General features: G+C 50.2%; 1 protein-coding gene across 2 annotated transcripts in view; it reads right to left on the reverse strand.

Annotated features, from left to right (window-relative positions):
- Positions 1-883: 883 nt before the first annotated feature.
- Positions 884-19,816, reverse strand: part of GRB10 (growth factor receptor bound protein 10) — a 140,439-nt gene continuing 121,506 nt past the window's right edge. For both annotated transcript variants that reach the window (XM_060247786.1, XM_060247785.1), the window contains 7 exons: positions 18,845-18,943; positions 11,305-11,382; positions 10,946-11,062; positions 9,078-9,144; positions 7,895-7,982; positions 4,556-4,649; positions 884-1,505 (listed from right to left, as the gene is read on the reverse strand). In XM_060247786.1, coding sequence (XP_060103769.1) covers positions 1,359-1,505; positions 4,556-4,649; positions 7,895-7,982; positions 9,078-9,144; positions 10,946-11,062; positions 11,305-11,382; positions 18,845-18,943 — 690 coding nt within the window. In that variant the 3' untranslated portion in view covers positions 884-1,358. The remainder of the gene's footprint in view (positions 1,506-4,555; positions 4,650-7,894; positions 7,983-9,077; positions 9,145-10,945; positions 11,063-11,304; positions 11,383-18,844; positions 18,944-19,816) is intronic.

The following is a 19,816-nucleotide window of genomic DNA, read 5'->3' on the forward strand; positions in this document are numbered from 1 at the left end:
AGCTGGAGAGATCATTCTATCAAGCAGACAAAAACACCACCCCCAAGCTAGGAGACTTTTACGTCTATACCGCCACCCTAACTGAACATAGGTAGTGCCAAAACACAACCTGCAACCAATGTTCCCTCTAAGCTGCAGAGTCTTGTGAGCAAAAATTCTACTTTGTGAGTTACGGCCATTAAAGTTGTGAGCTACTGCCAAAATTAGTGTGCTCTGGGGCCATTTTTCCTGAGCTGAGACAAAAATGCGTGAGCTAGAGGCTAAAAATCTGTGAGCTTGCTCACGCTAACTCAGCTCAGAGGGAACGCGGCCTGCAACCACGTTGAGAAGCTTATTAGGAAATCGTGGTTTGGTACGATGATACTGTGAGACCTACGCGGGGGGCTCTGCAAATTCAACGAAACGCAATGCTCAAACGAAACAGCGAATCCCTGTCATACTAGGTCGACCGACAAGTAAAACCCTTCTTCCCCAACGCCGTGCACAGTCACGCAGCTGTGTTATAGCTACTGAAAGTGGATCTTCCCAAGAGGGGTAGGGTGTGGGGGAGTCTAACAGGCTAGGCCAAGAATATTTGTGCATAGAAATCAAGAGCCTCTTGCATGACGGGGCATCCCCAACGCACGACGTGCGCATACGGCCAATCCTTTTGAAACGCCGATACTCGAACGAGTACCCGCGGCGATCTTTTTCGGAGCTGCCTCCGTACGGATTCGTCAAGGTCATCGACGCGCGGCTGAGCCTCCGGTCGCTGCGGAAGTGAGAAAGATTTCTGTCCTCTAGGCCTCTGTTAGGATGAAACGCCGCATGCCTTACAGGGCTTCGATTAGAACCCCGTTCAAAAGGAGCTCCTAATACAGGGTTGCAGGCAATTATCCAAAACACACACAAAAAAAAGGAGTGCAAAGAAAACAAACCCACAAGAGAAGTGATCCATACAAAAAAAAAAAGTAAACACACCAAGTCTTAAATTGTCAAGATTCTTCCAGGGCAAGAGTTTTTTTTTCAATAGTTTTGCTTCACAAACTTGATTCGGTTAAGTGCACCAGCCAAGGGACAGTTTCCAGTTTTGTTCCAATTTTTTTTTTTTTTTTAGTGATTTTACATACCCTTTCCCAATTTCGGGGGGCGTGGGCGGGGGTTATTGGGACACTCAGCTTAACACTGGCCGGCTGGCACCCATTCAATCCATCCCTTCTCCAAGTCCCCAAGGTGCATCAACGTTTGCGTTTCTTTTCGAGCCAACCTACGAGGGCTGCCGATTTCCCAGTGTCAACTTCCTTTTGCGGGAGCTCTCTACCAAGTCCGGTCTCTTTTTTTTCTTTTTGAGCAAAGCCAGCACGAGAGAGGAACGGAGGTCATAAGGCTACGCGGATGCAGTGGTGCTTGAGTTTACAAGGCAGGACCCCCCGGTTGAGTTGGTAGAATTCCACGAGCTGTATTAGGTCGGTGAATTTGGTGCTCCCGTCGTCCAGGCTGAAAAACATCTGTCCGTCTTCTTCGCACTAGAAAAGTTTATTAAAATAGTTCGGTCAGTCAGTCAAAAATTTAAGGTGCATAGCCGTTGGCCGTTACAAAACAGATCCCGAAGAACAAAGTTTCCAATTAACACCTTAAAGGTTCCCCAGAAAGGCCAACCTCAAGAGGGACGGGACGGTGGCTCAGTGGTAGAGCATCTGCTTGGGAAGCAGAAGGTCCCAGGTTCAATCCCCAGCATCTCTAACTAAAAAGAGTCCAGGAAAATAGGTGTGAAAAATCTCAGCTTGAGACCCTGGAGAGCCATGAATGGGGCTGTGGCTCAGTGGTAGAGCATCTGCTTGGGAAGCAGAAGGTCCCAGGTTCAATCCCCAGCATCTCCAACTAAATAGAGTCCAGGCAAATAGGTGTGAAAAATCTCAGCTTGAGACCCTGGAGAGCCATGAATGGGGCTGTGGCTCAGTGGTAGAGCATCTGCTTGGGAAGCAGAAGGTCCCAGGTTCAATCCCCAGCATCTCCAACTAAATAGAGTCCAGGCAAATAGGTGTGAAAAACCTCAGCTTGAGACCCTGGAGAGCCATGAATGGGGCTGTGGCTCAGTGGTAGAGCATCTGCTTGGGAAGCAGAAGGTCCCAGGTTCAATCCCCAGCATCTCCAACTAAAAAGAGTCCAGGCAAATAGGTGTGAAAAACCGCAGCTTGAGACCCTGGAGAGCCATGAATGGGGCTGTGGCTCAGTGGTAGAGCATTTGCTTGGGAAGCAGAAGGTCCCAGGTTCAATCCCCGGCATCTCCAACTAAAAAGAGTCCAGGCAAATAGGTGTGAAAAACCTCAGCTTGAGACCCTGGAGAGCCATGAATGGGGCTGTGGCTCAATGGTAGAGCATCTGCTTGGGAAGCAGAAGGTCCCAGGTTCAATCCCCGGCATCTCCAAAAAATGGTCCAGGCAAATAGGTGTGAAAAGCCTCAGCTTGAGACCCTGGAGAGCTGCTGCCAGTCTGAGAAGACAATACTGACTTTGATGGACCAAAGAGGGTCTGATTCAGTAGAAGGCAGCTTCATATGTTCATATATATGTTCATAAGTTACAGCGTTTGATATTAGTCTTGCTCTTATCTTCTTAGCTGCAAGAGCAAACAAAGAAAGTCTATAGGACGTATGAGCATCATTGTCAGATAGCAGAAATATAATCTTTTCAGTTTCTGAACGTGCTTTTAAGGAGGTTAGTACTCCAGACAGAAATTTAATTCTGGGGGCATTGCAGAGTGGACAGGATAGAAGATAACGGGGGAGGTTCTCTATCATAGGTGAACCACAAACGCAAAAACATTGTTCTGTTGGGATGTGGGAATATCGACCAGTTAACCGAGTTGTCTGCACAGTCTGAAAGCGGAGAAGCTGTGAAGGATGTTCTGATGTTAAATCTGGATATTAACCAAGACATTAAAACAAAGAAATTAAGATAGCAAAAGACTGCTGCTAACTTGAGTGAAAACCTAGCAAGAGCAATGTTCCCTCTAAGCTGCAAAGTCTTGTGAGCAAAAATTCTACTTGGTGAGCTACTGGCATTAAAGCTGTGAGCTACTGGCATTAAAGTCGTGAGCTCCTGCATCAATAAGTATGCTCTGGGGTTCTCCTTCCTGAGCTAAGATCAAAATGTGGGAGATGGAGGCTCAAAATCTGTGAGCTAGCTCATGCTAACTCAGCTTAGAGGGAACACTGAGCAAGAGTACTGCAAACCAGGAAAACTCAACTTTATAATTTCATCAGCTCTGACATTAAAAGTCAAAATAGCCAAGCCGGATGCACACTGGGAGGCTTTTGTTGAAATTTACAATTTGGGGCACGTAGGGTCTGAATACTCCTCTCCTCCAGGGTCCTGATTTGAACCAGAAATTAAGTTGTAAAGTAGGGACCACTGCAGCTTGACTCCTTAGTCGTTGAGTGCAGCTACAATGCAATCTCAGGCAGGGGTGGAATTCTAGCAAGAGCTCCTTTGCATATTAGGCTACACCCCCTCTGATGCAGCCAATCCTCCAAGAGCTTACAGGGCTCTTGTTTGTAAGCTCTTGGAGGATTGGCTGCATCAGAGGGGGTGTAGCCTAATATGCAAAGGAGCTCCTGCTAGAATTCCACCCCTGATCTCAGGGAAAAGGAACCGCAGTCTTCATATTTTTTTCCCATTTAGGGATATGCTTCTTGCGTATTTAAAGCACTCTGTAGATCCCCAGAGACCAGGGCTGCTCAACCTTTTTGAGCCTATGGGTACCTCTGAAATTCCGAGACAGGGTGATGGGCCCAACGACAAAATGGCTGCCAGAGCAGGCGGAGCCAATCACACAATGCCCAGAAGTGAAATCACTCTTCAACATTTCAGGCAGAAATTCCATTTAGTGGGGTGCCGTTTATCATGAAAACAGTGCTTAAAAGGATTTTTGTTGTGTACACACAGCTCCCTTTCAATCACACAGTGAGGATTTTTTTGGGCTGTGGTGGCAATTGCTGAAGCAACTTTAAAAAAAAAATACGCTCAGGCAATCCGGTCTCCAGTGACCAAACAGAAGCACGACTGGGCACAAGCCCCCTCCCCAGCCCCATCCGCTTTCTAAAAACATGTGGTGAGAACCAGGAGGTGTTTGCGAGCTCCATGGTGCCCACGGACCCCATACTAGGGCCCCCTGTTTTAGACAGCAGCAAAACAGACCATTTTAGGCACATAGCGTAATTTTGCTGTCAATTATGTCACTGGGGTGGAGACTGGCTTTTGAAATTGTGAGTCAAGGATTTGCTGGTTTTTAGCTCATCTCCCAAAACAAATACTACAGTTAAAGCTTTGTTCACAGATTTGTACATGGGGTACAACAAGCAACATCTTGCGTGAAACATCAAACTACTACCAATATATCCACTAGAGAGAAAGACACAGAGAGAGACAGAGAGAGAAAGACAGTGAGACAGACAAGAGATAGAGGGACAGAGACAGAAAAAGACAGAGAGAGAGAGAGAGAGAGACTGAGACCTTGAATATGTGGGGAAAACTGTGATTAAATCCATTCCATACCAGAAGAATGCAGCACTTACTGGCAGAATCTGAAAATGCTTGATCTTTTGATGGTGGCACAATGTAAGCACAAAAGTCTTTGGATTACTCTGGCTGTCCCGGAGCAGAAATAGCCTGCAAGACATGATATTTTGCTATCAAAATCGGTCCGAAAACCTGCGCAGTGGTGTTTCGTGATGTCATCAGGGACCAGGCCTATGCATCATAAACCGGGACTTTGAAATGTTTTTCCAGATGTCTTGCAGACAAGCAGAGTGTTAAGCGAATAAACACGAACTTGGAACGATGCGTTATACCCGTCTTAAGAAGAAGAAGATATTGAAGATGAAGATATTGGATTTCTATCCCGCCCTCCACTCCGAAGAGTCTCAGAGCGGCTCACAATCTCCTTGACCTTCCTCCCCCACAACAGACACCCTGTGAGGTGGGTGGGGCTGGAGAGGGCTCTCACAGCAGCTGCCCTTTTAAGGACTACCTCTGCCAGAGCTCTGGCTGACCCAAGGCCATGCTAGCAGGTGCAAGTGGAGGAGTGGGGAATCAAACCCGGTTCTCCCAGATAAGAGTCCGCACACTTAACCACTACACCAAACTGGCTCTCCAAACTTAAGGAAGTGAAGTGAGCAGGATGTCGTCCTTTTTTGAATGGAGAATTTCTAAAATTGCTATTATAAGAACAGAGTGGCACAGTAGGAACATGAGCCTTGGTATCAGTCCAAAGGACAGAATGGGATAACACATTCGCTGAGACAGATATAAGCACTTTAAAAGGGGAACCCATACAGCATGAAACGAATTCTCATAGGCAAGAACTTACTTTGGTCTTTTCTGCATTTTCATTTTCCTCCCTTCTAGGTGTTCTTGTCATGTTGGGTTTTTTCCCCTTGTTCCGCATGTTTTTGCTCCCTCTAGTGGCCAATTCTATATTACATTGCTTCATGTCCAACATGTCTCCCCGAAGATTTAAACTGCAAGTTTTTATGCTGGACGTAAAGCAACAGAATGACAAATGGATCGCTAGAGGGAGTAAAACGCACGCAGAACAGAAAACCACTCCCAAAGCAACAGAAATGCAAAAACAATGAAAATGAGAATACAGGGGGGAAAAAAGTCAGTATACACAGTTACAAACAAGCATCATGCAAGATCCAAATGTAGGTATGCACTCAGTGGCATCAAACGCACCATGCCAGGGGCAACTAAGGAAAGGTCATAGATTTACACTCTCACTCCTCTCCCTCATTCACTGCATGGAGACTTTCTGGTTTGTAACAAATCACCCCATGGAGATTTGTATGCCTCCCTCTGTCATTGTCTTCTGCCAGCAGGTGAAGACTAAGAACAGAAGAGAAGCCATGTTGGATCAGGCCAATGGCCCACACAGTCCAACACTCTGGGTCACACAGTGGCCAAAAAACCAGGCACCATCAGGAGGTCAGTCAGTGGGGCCAGAACACTAGAAGTGCTCATATTGTTGCCCCTCACAAGCACCAAGAATACAGAGCCTCACTTGCCTCAGACAGAGAGTTCCATCTATAAGAATATAAGAGAAGCCATGTTGGATCAAGCATCACTGTCTCAGTCAGAGAGTTCCAACAATACGCTGTGGCTAATAGCCACTGATGGGCCTCTGGCTCCATATGCTTATCCAATCCCCTCCTGAAGCTGCCTATTCTTGCAGCCTCCACCACCTCATGTGGCTTCTGTGTTTCGTTCGACAAACCCCCAAGTCAACTCTTATTGCCCCCCGCCCCATACTGTGTGTTTGTATCTCTATTGTATTTTACTGTATTGTTAAATGTTTACACGTACATCTTAAATGCATTCAGTGTTTTAAACCGGGGATCCTGAGCCATTTCAAGCCTGTGAGCGCCTCTGGAATTTTGTCATTGGCCGGTCAGTGCAACTAAAAGATGTCTGCTGCAGGAGCTATATAATGTCAGGGAGTGAGGTTATTGTAAAGAGCTTTTTTTTTTAAATCAGGAATGCACAAGAATGCAGCTCTGGCTGGCTTGGCGACAGGGGGTGTGGCCTAATACACAAACGAGGTCCTGCTGGGCTTTTTCTACGAAGAAAAGCCCTCTGAGCAAACGATGGTGATGTCAAGGAGTGTGGCCTAATACACAAATGAGGTCCTGCTGGGCTTTTTCTACAAAGAAAAGCCCTGTGAGAAAATGATGGTGATGTCAAGGAGTGTGGCCTAATACACAAATGAGGTCCTGCTGGGCTTTTTCTACAAAGAAAAGCCCTGTGAGCAAACAATGGTGATGTCAGGGGTGTGGCCTAATAGGCAAAGGAGTTCCTGCTGGAGTTTTTCTACAAAAAAGCCCTGCGTATAATGCTCGTAGTAACTCTTCAGTATCGCAGGTAGAGGCTCTGTTTAACAGGATGCCTCTTACAATGAATGTGTTTTCTTGAATACACACAGCCAAGACCACTGGCCACTGTGTGACGCAGAGTGCTGGACTGGATGGGCCATTGGCCTGATCCAACATGGCTTCTCTTACGTTCTTAAGGCAGTGAAGACTCCTTGTGTTGTGATGGCAGCTGTTGCTGAAGCAACTTTTAACCCAGGGGTGACAAACATGCAGTCCCAGGGTCGATTCAGGCCCCCGAAGGGCTCCTCTCAGGGCCCCCAAGCAACTGGCTGTCGTCTGCTTCCTTCTCCCTCTCTCGCTTCCTTCTGCATCTCAGCTTGCTCCCTTGCACAGGAGCTGCAGAGCAAAGCCTCTATTTTCTCCATTGGCTGAGGCTCCTTCCCTTCCTGGGGAAAGAAAGAGCCAGAGCTTCCTTTGCTCAGTTCCCTGGATCCCATGGGAGAAATACAAAGAAAGCACCTTTAAGACCAACGAATGCAAGAATGTTTTATTTTAAGGGGTTTTTTTTAAAAGAAATCTTTAATTGTGTTTGCCTGTGCCCTTTATAAAGCTTATATCTCAGCTACGTAAATAGGTACACACATAGCCTGGCCCATCACGGCCTGGCCCGGCCCGACAAGGTCCAATTTATGCCTAATCCGGCCCTCATAACAAATGAGTTCGACACCCCTGTTTTAACTGCTTTGCACAACCGTTCAGATCGCCAACGGCCCCGCTGGGCCAAAAACCCTCACTTGGCCACGCCCACTTTCTAAAACCACTTGATGAGCACCAGGAAAGGTGTCCACAGGTGCTGTGGTGTCTGGGGACACCCTTTTGGGGACCCCTGTTTTCAAAAATGCCTTGACCTTCACCATGTCGGGGATCCTGTGTGGGTGGAAAGGCAGCTCATAAATAAATAAGCAAAGGAACAGACAAACGAATGTGTTGCAACATCCAAACCGGGCACATGAATAAAACAGGCTCCCATGTGAAAGCGCCTACCCATCCACGAGCCCCTGCTGTTTAATGATCCTGTGCGATTCTTCCCTGGAGATCCTGCCGTGAAACCAGTGTTGGGTCCTATGAATGACTGAAGGAGAAACAGAGAGAGTTACCACCAGCAGGCTGCACTACGCAAGTTCCCAAAACATGTCCCATGATAGATTACATTCATTGCGTGAGAAAAGGACCACCTTTAGGAACTGTGTGCTCATTAGCTTTGCAAAGCAAAGGTAAAGGCGGGAAGCCACGAAAACGCACGTGCGCTCCATTTTATTTTATTTTTGTTTTTACCAACTCGACGTGGGAATGGCAACAGTTTCAGAAACTGGAGCTTTAGCAAAGAGGGCTCAAAAAACCTCCGCGGAAGGAACGTTTCTGCATCTGACTCAGAAACCGCGACTGCAATTTCGATGAAACTGCTGAGCAGTCGGGTTAAAACGGATAAAAGGAAGTCCTTCTTCACCCAAAGGGTGATTAACATGTGGAATTCACTGCCACAGGCGGTGGTGGCGGCTACAAGCATAGCCAGCTTTAAGAGGGGGTTAGATAAAAATATGGAGCAGAGGTCCATCAGTGGCTATTAGCCACAATGTGTATATATAAAGTTTTGGGGCCACTGTGTGACACAGAGTGTTGGATTGGATGGGCCATTGGCCTGATCCAACATGGCTTCTCTTATGTTCTTCTGTGACACAGTGTTGGACTGGATGGGCCATTGGCCTGATCCAACATGGCTTCTCTTATGTTCTTCTGTGACACAGAGTGTTGGACTGGATGGGCCATTGGCCTGATCCAACATGGCTTCTCTTATGTTCTTCTGTGACACAGAGTGTTGGACTGGATGGGCCACTGGCCTGATCCAACATGGCTTCTCTTATGTTCTTCTGTGACACAGAGTGTTGGACTGGATGGGCCATTGGCCTGATCCAACATGGCTTCTCTTATGTTCTTATGTGACACAGAGTGTTGGACTGGATGGGCCACTGGCCTGATCCAACATGGCTTCTCTTATGTTCTTATGCCGCTTGACGTAGTACGTGGAGGAGGGTTCAGCCAGAAGGCAAGCCCTTCAATTTCGTGGATTAAACACCTTCCCTTGGAAAGTTCACGGGACAATCTAATTCTCCACCTGCTGCTGGGTTCTCTCTTCCCTGCTAACTGTTGCATTTCAGTTTTCCCTTACCTGTGCTCAGTGTGGAAGGATGAAGAGGACTTTGGCTACCCAGGGCATTCATTCTTGTGCTGCGTTTCTGCAAAACGGAAGGGACCAGGTTTCAACTCACATTGCCGGTCAGTGATATCAATCAGGTCAGGGCTCACTTTGTAGCAGGAACTCCTTTGCATATTAGGCCGCACACACTTCTTAGAGGATTAGCTCCATCAGGGGTGTGTGGCCTAATAGGCAAACGAGCTCCTGCTACAAAGTGAGCCACGCATCAGGCTATTATGCAAACACTTCAACGTTCTGCAAGTACTTGAAGGGCTGTCATCTAGAGGATGGGGTGGAATTGGTTTTCTGTGGCCCCAGAAGGTAGGACCAGAACCAATGGGTTGAAAAGAGTTTCCAGCTCAACATTCGGAAGAACTTCCTGACCGTTAGAGCGGTTCCTCAGTGGAACAGGCTTCCTCGGGAGGTGGTGGGCTCTCCTTCCTTGGAGGTTCTTAAACAGAGGCTAGATGGCCATCTGACCGCAATGAGGATCTTGTGAATTTAGGGGGAGTTGTTTGTGAGTTTAGAGCGGTTCCTCAGTGGAACAGGCTTCCTCGGGAGGTGGTGGGCTCTCCTTCCCTGGAGGTTCTTAAACAGAGGCTAGATGGCCATCTGACCGCAATGAGGATCCTGTGAATTTAGGGGGAGTTGTTTGTGAGTTTAGAGCGGTTCCTCAGTGGAACAGGCTTCCTTGGGAGGTGGTGGGCTCTCCTTCCCTGGAGGTTCTTAAACAGAGGCTAGATGGCCATCTGACCGCAATGAGGATCCTGTGAATTTAGGGGGAGTTGTTTGTGAGTTTAGAGCGGTTCCTCAGTGGAACAGGCTTCCTTGGGAGGTGGTGGGCTCTCCTTCCTTGGAGGTTCTTAAACAGAGGCTAGATGGCCATCTGACCGCAATGAAGATCCTGTGAATTTAGAGGAGGTCTTTCCTGCACTGGACTAGATGACCCTGGGGGTCCTTCCAGCTCTAGGATTCTACTCTATTCATGCAGGATGGCTCAGGCCAGCCTGATCTTGTCAAAGCTCTGGAGCAAAGTAGGGCCAGCCCTGGTTAGGACTTGGATGGGAGACCCCCGAGAAAGTCCAGGCTCGCTACGAAGAGGCAGGCAATGGCCAACCACCTCTGGACATCTCTTGCCTGGGAAACCCGCGGGGTCACCGTAAGTTGGCTGTGACTTCACAGCCCTTCCCGCCCCAACTGTATCCCGAAGCTGTTTGGGGAGATTAAAAAAAAAGGTAGTTCCCTGTGCAAGCACCGGTCGTTTCCGATTCTGGGGTGACGCTGCTTTCACAACGTTTTCACGGTGGACTTTTTACGGGGTGGTTTGCCATTGCCTTCCCCAGTCATCTACGCTTTCCCCCCAGCAAGCTGGGTCCTCATTTTACCGACCTTAGAAGGATGGAAGGCTGAGTCAACCTCGAGCCGGCTACCTGAAAACCCAGCTTCCACTGGGGATCAAACTCAGGTCGTGAGCAGAGAGTTCGGACTGCAATACTGCAGCTTTAGCACTCTGCACCACGGGGCTCTCTAAAAGGTAAAGGTAGTCCCCTGTTCAAGCACCAGTCGTTTCCGACTCTGGGGTTACGTTGCTTTCACAACATTTTCACGGCAGACTTTTTACGGGGTGGTGTGCCATTGCCTTCCCCAGTCATCTACGCTCCATCTCCCCCAGCAAGCTGGGGACTCATTTGACCGACCTCAGAAGGATGGAAGGCTGAGTCAACCAGGAGCCAGCTACCTGAACCAGCTTCTGCTGGGATCGAACTCAGGTCGTGAGCAGAGGACTCCGACTGCAGTACTACTGGCTGCCAAGTCATTTTTTTTAAAAGCAGCCCCCTTACCCGCCAAGTGTAGCCTTCTTCCAAGGCGGCACACTGTGCTTCTGCTGGATTTTCGATAACTCGTCCTATTTGTCCAGAAAAATCCATTGCTACTAACGAGTTTTCAGACACGCTTCGCTGGAAAGGAAAATAAAAATTTGTGCTTAGACAGAACGACTGATCGTTTTTTAAAAAGTCCCTCATCCCTCCCTCACTCTTCTGCAATTTCCAGATTCTCTCTTTCTCTCTCCCCCCCGACCTTTTCAAGTTGCTCTTTTCAAAGTAACCGAGCAACAGAAAGAAGCTTATCTGAACTCTGAGAAAACTTATTGCAGTATAAGTGCAATGTATCCTATTGGTAATATTCATTTCACACTTACTACAGGTGTAGTGAAATGTGGAAGCATTGCTTTCCTTTGCTGTGGAATTCTGTAGTTCTGGTACAACAGCATCCCATACTGCAGACAGGAAGAGAGAAAAACGAAAGCAGACTTTTAAGAACATAAAAACATAAGGGAAGTTGTGTTGAATCAGGCCAGCGGCCCACCCAGTCCAACACCAGGTCCAAAACCCAAAACACCTGGTCCAAATCCATCAAGAGATCCACCAGCAAGGGCAGAACTCCAGATGTTCTCCCGCTGTTGCCCCCCCCCCCAAGCAACAAGAACATAGAGCATCACTGCCTCAGACAGTGTTCCCTCTATACTAGCGGTGGCCAAACTGTGGCTCAGGAGCCACATGTGGCTTTTTCACCCATATTGTGTGGCTCTTGAAGCCCCCACCACCCTGCCAGCCAGCTTGGAAAAGACTTGTCTCTTAAAAGCACTTATCCAAGCCAAGCCAGCTGCATTTAAAGTTGTTTTCCTTCCACCTCTCACCCTCCCCCATCTATTCGCCTCCCTACCTGCCTGCCTTCCAACATCTGATGTTCATATCTTGTGGCTCTCAAACATCTTATGTTTATTCTATGGGGCTCTTACATTGAGCAAGTTTGGCCACTCCTGCTCTATACCTTGTGGCTGACAGCCAATGATAGACCTCTGCTCCAGATGTTTATCCAGTCCCCTCTTGAAGCTGTCTATGCTGTAGCTGCCACCACTTCCCACAGCAGTGAATTCCACATGCTAATTACTTTCTGGGTGAAGAAGGACTTCCTTTTATCTGTTCTAAGCCTATTGCGCAGCAGTTTCATTGATTCCCCATGAATTCTTGCATTGTGAGAAAGGGAGAAAGGGGCTTCTTTCTCTACCTTTTCTATCTCATGCGTAGTTCTGCAAACCTCTATCGCGTCACTTCTCCAAGCAAAAAAGTCCTAACCTCTTTAACTTTTCTTCATAGGGATGGTGTTCCCGTCCCCTTGATCATTTAGTTGTCCTTTTTTGCAACCTTTTTTGCCTTGTTTTGTCCAGTAGATAGAAGGACAGGTTTCTTACCTGTAACTGGTGATCTTCGAGTGGTCATCTGTGCAATCACACATATGGGTATTCCTCCAGAATGGCCCTGACCTCGGAGAGTTCAAAGCAATCTTGATCGTAGATCTGGCGCGCCTCCCCCTCGTCCTGGGGCGGAGCCACCGTTTGCGCATGCGCGGACGAGGGGGGAGGCGTCTAGCCACTCAGTTTCTTCCCGCCACCGGACAGGTGGAAGACGTGCTAGGTGAGTGTCCAGCAGCGGGGAAGGCTGGGTGGGTCTGTGTGATTGCACAGATGACCACTCGAAGATCACCAGTTACAGGTAAGAAACCTGTCCATCTTCTTCGTGGTCTCTGTGCATTCACACATATGGGTGATTAGCGAGCTATCCCTTCGGAGGCGGGTGCTGGATCTGTAAAAAGTATGCAAGGTTAGACCAGAATGTAATGAGAGTGGTACTTACGGTGGTCAGTCGAAGATGGAGCGAAGTACAGCCTGTCCGAAGGAGGCATCACGCCGGGCACGAACGTCAAGAGCGTAGTGCGAGGCGAAGGTAGACGTGGAGGACCAGACCGCTGCATCGCAGATGTCCTCTATAGGGATGCCCTTCGTGAAAGCTGACGAGGTGGCGACGGCTCTAGTAGAGTGAGCTCGTATGTGTTGCGGGACTGGTTGTTTCGCCAGTTGGTAGCAGAGTTCTATGGTGGCAACGAGCCACTTAGAGAGCCTCTGAGTAGATATTTTGCTGCCCTTATTATGGGTGGCGTAGGTGACAAAGAGTCTCGGATCCTTACGGAATTCTCGAGTTCTGTCTATGTAGAAAGCTAGCGCTCTGCGCGCGTCCAAGTTGTGGAGAGCCCTCTGGCCTGCGTCCGAGGGGTGCTGAAAAAAGGCTGGTATGGTTGACTGTTTCCCTAGGTGGAATGGAGAGACGACCTTTGGTAGGAAGGTCGGGTCGGGGCGAAGGACCACCCTGTTACTGTGAAAGATTGTGTAGGGTGGGTCCGCCCTCAGGGCACAGATGTCGCTAGCCCTCTTGCCTGTGGTGAGAGCCGTGAGTAGTGCTGTTTTCCACGATAGCAGGTGTAGTGGAATAGATGCCATGGGCTCAAAGGGTGGTTTCATGAGCTGGCTGAGCACTAGAGAGAGGCTCCAGGTTGGAAGGATTTGTCTGACAGGAGGGTGTAGGCGAATGATGCCCTTGAGGAAGGCCTTCGTGGCATGATGAGAGAAGACTGTTGTTCCCCCGATGTGGGGGTGGAAGGCAGAGATAGCTGCGAGGTGTACCTTCAGGGAGGAGTATGAGAGGCCTGTTCTTGAGAGTGCTAAGGTATAAGTTAATACCTGAGAGATGGTAGCGCAGTTAGGGTCAAAGTTGTGTTGAGAGGCGTAGTGGGTGAAGCGCTTCCATTTTAGTAGATAGGCTTTCCTAGTGGATGGTTTTCTAGAGTTCAGTAGGACTTGGCGAACGTCCGGGGGAAAGTCTAAAAACTGATTCTCCAGGCCGTCAATTTGAGGGATGCCGGGTTGTGGTGTAGGACCTTCCCGTCTTGTTGGGAGAGGAGGTCCTGTGCTTGTGGGAGGATTAGGAATGTCCTGTTGGACAGAGACAGGAGGGTGGTGAACCAGGGTTGGCGTGGCCACCATGGGGTTATGAGGATGCAGTTCGTGCGGTCTGTTTGGATTTTCTGCAGGACCCTTGTGATGAGTGGGATGGGGGGAAACAGGTAGTGTAGTTTTCCCTTCCAGGTTTGGAGGAATGCATCCCCTCTGGAGAGCTGGGATGGTGGACCTCTCATGTAGAAGTGGGTGCACTGGGCATTTGATGGTGAGGCAAATACATCTATGCTCGGGGTTCCGAAGGTTTTGAAGATTTGTTGGATGTATTGAGCGCTGATAGACCACTCGTGGTTGTTGGTCGAGTGGCGGCTCAGGGCATCCGCCTGGGTATTCTCGGTCCCTGGTAGGTGAACGGCCGTGAGGAAGATGCCCTGGGTGATGCTCCAATGCCACAATGCCAGGGCCCTCTTGCAGAGTCTGATGGAGGCGGTGCCTCCCTGTCTGTTGATGTAGAAGACCGTGGCGATGTTGTCGGAAGTGACCTGGACGTGCTGATTCCGTAGCGATGGGAGAAAGGATCTCAGCGCTTTGTGTACTGCAAGGAGCTCTAGGCAGTTGATGTGGAGGGACCGCTCGTAGTCCGACCATTGGCCTTGGACTGTGAGGGTTCCTAAGTGGGCTCCCCATCCCCACCTGGAGGCGTCCGTGGTGACGATCACTGAGGGGGGAGCTTGTTTGAAGGGCATGCCCGTGCGGAGGTGATGTTCCATCGTCCACCATTTGAGGGATGTTACGATGTGCGATGGAAGGGTCAAGAGTGTAGATTGGTGCTGTGTGTGAGGATGAAAGGTCCTGACAAACCACATCTGCAGGGGTCGCATGTGAAGTTTTGCGAAGCATAGGACTGCGGTGGTTGCTGCCATTAGGCCTAGCATCCTTTGAAACGTTAGGGCTGTCTGGGAGCGCTGGGCAATGATGGTGTTGGCCAGAGATTGTATGCTGAGTACTCTGTCGTGCGGTAGAGAGGCTGTTTGGGAGATTGTGGAGATGTCTGCTCCTATGAACTGAATTCTCTGAGTGGGGGTTAGTTTGGATTTTGATAAGTTGACCTGGAGGCCGAGTGTGGCCAGGAGGGAGAGGGTAGTGGAGACGTCCAGTTGGAGTTGTTCCCTTGAATGGGCGACGATCAGCCAGTCGTCTATATATGGGTATATCGATATGCTCTGTTGTCGTAATGATGCGGCAACCACTGCCATGCATTTGGTGAAGACTCTCGGGGCCGTCGATAGGCCGAATGGGAGAGAGCGGAACTGGAAGTGTTGCTCCCCGACGGCGAATCTGAGAAATCTTCTGTGATGGTGGTTGATTGTGATGTGGAAGTAGGCGTCCTGTAGATCTATGGATGCCATCCATGAGCGTTCTGGGATAAGCGGAAGGATTGCCTGGAGTGTGATCATACGGAATTTCTTGTAGGTGATGTGGAGGTTTAGTTTGCGAAGGTCGAGGATCGGGCGGAGACCTCCGTCCCTTTTCGGCACCAGGAAGTAGCGGGAATAGAACCCGGTGCGATGGTATTGGGGTGGGACTGGTTCTATCGCGTTCTTGTCTAGCAGGGACGCGATTTCTGTCTGTAGCGGTGCGGACGATGGGGTGGTAAGAAATCTGTGATGTTTCGGGGTGGATGTGAATTCTATTAGGTATCCTCTCTGTATGATGGTGAGGACCCAAGCGTCCGATGTTATGTCTCTCCAGGCGGAGTAAAACTGTTGTAGACGGGTGTGGGGGTTTGGCTGAAGGAGGGAAACTGGACGTCTCGTGGCAGGGTGGTCAAAGAGACGGTTTTGAGGTAGCTGCGGTCTTTTTGGAAGTTTGCGTGCGTGGTCTGTATTGAGATGACAGCTTGGACTGGGGGGTTTTCCGTCTCCATGAGGTTTGCTGTCTGGGGGACTTGGTACCCTTATGGTAGGTGGACTTCCAGTTCCTCTGCCTGTTGAACTGGGGTTGTTGTTGGGAGACCCCCAAGCGTTTCGCCCGTTTCCTGCCGTCATCGACTGATGTGAGGATGTCGTCTGTGGCTGCGTTAAACAGTCCAAGGCCGTCGAAGGGTAAGTCCTCAATCTTATATTTAATGTCCGGTTGGAGTGACGAGGACCTAAGCCACGCATGTCTGCGTAAGGCTATAGCTGAGGCCAAGGCTTTGGAGGAGCACTGTGCAGCATGGCGAGCTGTGTTAATCTGCTGCTTGCTCAGTCTTGCTAATTCCTGTAGGGCGTTAGAGGCTGGTTTTCGTGATTCCTCGGGTAAGGAGGGTATCAGGGTGTTGAGATAGGTGGTTAGGTTGTATGCATATGCTGAGAAGCATGCCGTGTAGTTTTGTATCTTTGTTGCAGCTGTAGTGAGCGAGTATATCTTTCGCCCTATAGTATCGAGCTTCTTGCCCTCTCTTTCCGGGGGTACCGGGTGTCTCGTCTGTTTCGATTTCGAGGAGGAGTGAACTATTATGGAGTTGGGAGCCGGGTGGGTGAACAAGAACTTTGCATCCGGCGCGTGGATCTTGTAAAGGGCTTCGACTCTTTTGGAGGTTGGAGGTACCGATGCCGGCTTGTCCCAGGCTTCCTTGAGTGTCTCGAGGAGGACGGGAAGCATAGGGAGAGAGGAGCTTGCTGGGAGGTCTGAATGTACGAGGTCAAAGACGACGTCCGAGACCCTGGGTGCGTCTGTGTTAAGCTTCAGGTTCAGCGAGTTCGCCATATTGGAGACTAAGTCAAGGTAGGATTTCGGACCCTCTGATGGAGACAGGTCCGCCGGTTTAGCTATATCGGAAGCCGGGGATTGTAGGTCCGACCCCGAGGAGCGGTCGGATTCGGAGAGTTCGGCTTCGGAGTCGTCGTCGGATTCGTGCTGTAGGTCTGGTTGGGTTTCTACAGGTGGCAGCTGTTTGTTTGTCGCAGTGTGTATGGAGCCCGGTGGTGAGGGCAGTTTCGGCTCGAGGTCGAGGCGACTGCGTTCGTCATGGAGCTGAGCGAGTGTGTCGTAGTCGAGGTGGTGTGTGCGCGGGGACGCTTCGTAGTGTCGGGTTCGATCGTGTCTGTCCGCGCGGTCTCGGTACCGAGGGGAGTCATGGTAGCTGTGGTAGTGGCGCCCTCTCGAATCCGAGCGGTAGCGGTCGTGAGAGGGGGATCGTCGGTGCCCTCGTCGGGTCCGGGGAGAGCGAGATCTAGATCTCGACGGGGAGTAGTAGGAGTATCTCTCTCTACGGCGGCTGTGGGAACGGTGACTGCGGCGGCTGCGGGAACGTTGGCGGCTGTCCCTACGGCGGCTACGGGAACGTTGCCTACGGTGGCTGCGGGAGCGTCGGCGGCTGCGTGAGCGTTGGCGGCTGTGAGCTCTTGGTGTGGGTTGCCGTGGTAAAAGGACTCTCGGAGTTGAAGGTTCCCTGGTCAGGGATTGGGCTTCCAGCGGCTTAGAGAGATCTACGAAGGCGCGGGGGTCGAGTGGTTGGTGGCTCTTTGCAGGGGAGTGGACCTCGAGTATTTGGTCGGGTGGAGAGGTCGTGATTGACGGCGACTTGGAGGAGATGCGCACAATCTCCAATGGTGTGATGTTCGGCGTCGGCGTCGATTTCACTGTTGGTGTCTTTGGAGCCGAGGCGGAACTCGTGGTCGGGTTCGATGTCGATCTTACTGCGGTCGAGCTCGTGGCCGGGTTCGAGCTCGTGGGTTGCCCAGATTGGTCGGAGGGTCGATGCGCAGACTTGGTTTTCTTTATGCTGGCGGTGCTCGTCGGATCCACGTGGGCGGACTCGGAGCGGTGACGCTTCTTGGTGCCGTCCGACTTTGTGGTATGTTTGCCGGACTTAGGCTTGCAGGAACCTTGAGCCACGGAAGCTGCCGGCTGCGCCGTTCCCACGTGGAGTGGGGAAGATGGCGGAGGCTGGTGTTGCGCGCCATGCGGTCGGAGGGAGGCTTCCATTAGATGGCTCCGGAGTCTCGCGGCGCGATTCTTGCGGGCCTGTTTGCCGAACTGGCTACAGTGGACGCAGGAATCCGTGCGGTGGGTCTCCCCGAGGCAGAAAAGGCAGAGGGAGTGCCCGTCAGACGATGGGATCTTGGCAGAGCAGCGCGTGCAGCGTTTGAAAGTGACCTTGTCCCTTCCTTCCATCCGCTCCCGGGGGGGGGGGGGGAGGGTGAGGGAGAAAGTCCGAAAGATAGTGAGGAGGTTTTTTTTTTTTTTTTTTTTTTTTTTATACGATACCAGGTGAAGATGAAAGACTGAAGTAGGTTGAAGAAAGAAGTAGTTTGCTGAAGATTGCAATGAGGAAGTTGGAGATCAACGAGGTAGGTGCGATCAGGTCAGCGGTAAGGAAGAAAACTGAGTGGCTAGACGCCTCCCCCCTCGTCCGCGCATGCGCAAACGGTGGCTCCGCCCCAGGACGAGGGGGAGGCGCGCCAGATCTACGATCAAGATTGCTTTGAACTCTCCGAGGTCAGGGCCATTCTGGAGGAATACCCATATGTGTGAATGCACAGAGACCACGAAGAAGATCATTATGGTACAGATGCTAACAAAGAGAGAATTTAGTCCCAAACAGGCACAGGGCTGCCATGTGTGAATTAAAAAGGCAGTCCCCTGTGCAAGCACCAGTTGTTTACGACTCTGGGGTGACATTGCTTTCACAACGTTTTCATGGCAGACTTTTTACGGGGTGGTTTGCCATTGCCTTCCCCAGTCATCTACACTCCCCCCAGCAAGCTGGGTACTCATTTTACCGACCTTGGAAAGATGGAAGGCTGAGTCAACCTCGAGCCGGCTACCTGAACCCATCTTCCACCGGGATCGAACTCAGGTCGTGAGCAGAGGGCTCCGACTGCAGTACTGCAGCTTTACCACTCTGTGCAACAGTGTTCTTAAGTGTGACTTGCCAGATGCCTAAAAGGGAATCGAGTACCTTGAGAAGTCGAAATGCCGTTATCCAGCAGGTCCTGCTCTGCTCATCCTCGGCGCATAACAATCTTAATTCTTTCGTTTCGTTCCTCACTCTGTTGGGCTGCAAAACAAAGTCGCCCCCCCACCAAAAAAAAAAATTAGTCTATCTCAGAGATGGTCAAACTATGGCTCGGGAGTTCTTTCTAATGTTGAGCCGGAAATTCTTTTGATTTTACTTCAACCTGTTGGTTCTGGTCCTACTTTCCGGGGGCACAGAAAACAATTCCACACCATCCTCTGTATGACAGCCCTTCAAGTACTTGAAGATGGTGATCATATCACCACTCAGTCGCCTCCTCTCCAGGCTACACATGCCCATCTCCTTCAATCTTTCCTCATAGGACGTGGTCTTGATTAAGGCCCCAGTAGGTTTCCCTTTTCAAAATTACCGCCCAGGATTTCTTGCTTGGGAGGAGCACCGCAGAACATGATGCCACAGTTTGAGGGACAAGACCACAACCGAGAGCCAAGCCTGGGCTCTCTTCTGCATTTCCTTGCAGAAAGGCCATGCTTCGGCAAATGCACCCTACAGAAGTGTAGCAAGAGGAGCTGTCATGACACAAGAGTGCATGGCAGGTTGTGTTGATGCCATCCACGGATGCCTAACCAGGGACCAAGGACCACAGTTCCAATCCAATATATTGAGGAAACTTTAGATCACCTTGGAGAGCCAGTTTGATGTAGTGGTTAAGTGTGCGGACTCTTATCTGGGAGAACCGGGTTTGATTCCCCACTCCACCACTTGCAGCTGCTGGAATGGCCTTGGGTCAGCCATAGCTCTCTTATCTGGGAAAACGGGGTTTGATTCCCCACTCCTCCACTTGCAGATGCTGGAATGGCCTTAGGTCAGCCATAGCTCTCTTATCTGGGAGAATGGGGTTTGATTCCCCACTCCTCCACTTGCAGCTGCTCGAATGGCCTTGGGTCAGCCAGA

The sequence above is a fragment of the Heteronotia binoei genome, chromosome 10 (genome assembly GCF_032191835.1).
Source record: "Heteronotia binoei isolate CCM8104 ecotype False Entrance Well chromosome 10, APGP_CSIRO_Hbin_v1, whole genome shotgun sequence".
NCBI lineage: Eukaryota > Metazoa > Chordata > Lepidosauria > Squamata > Gekkonidae > Heteronotia > Heteronotia binoei.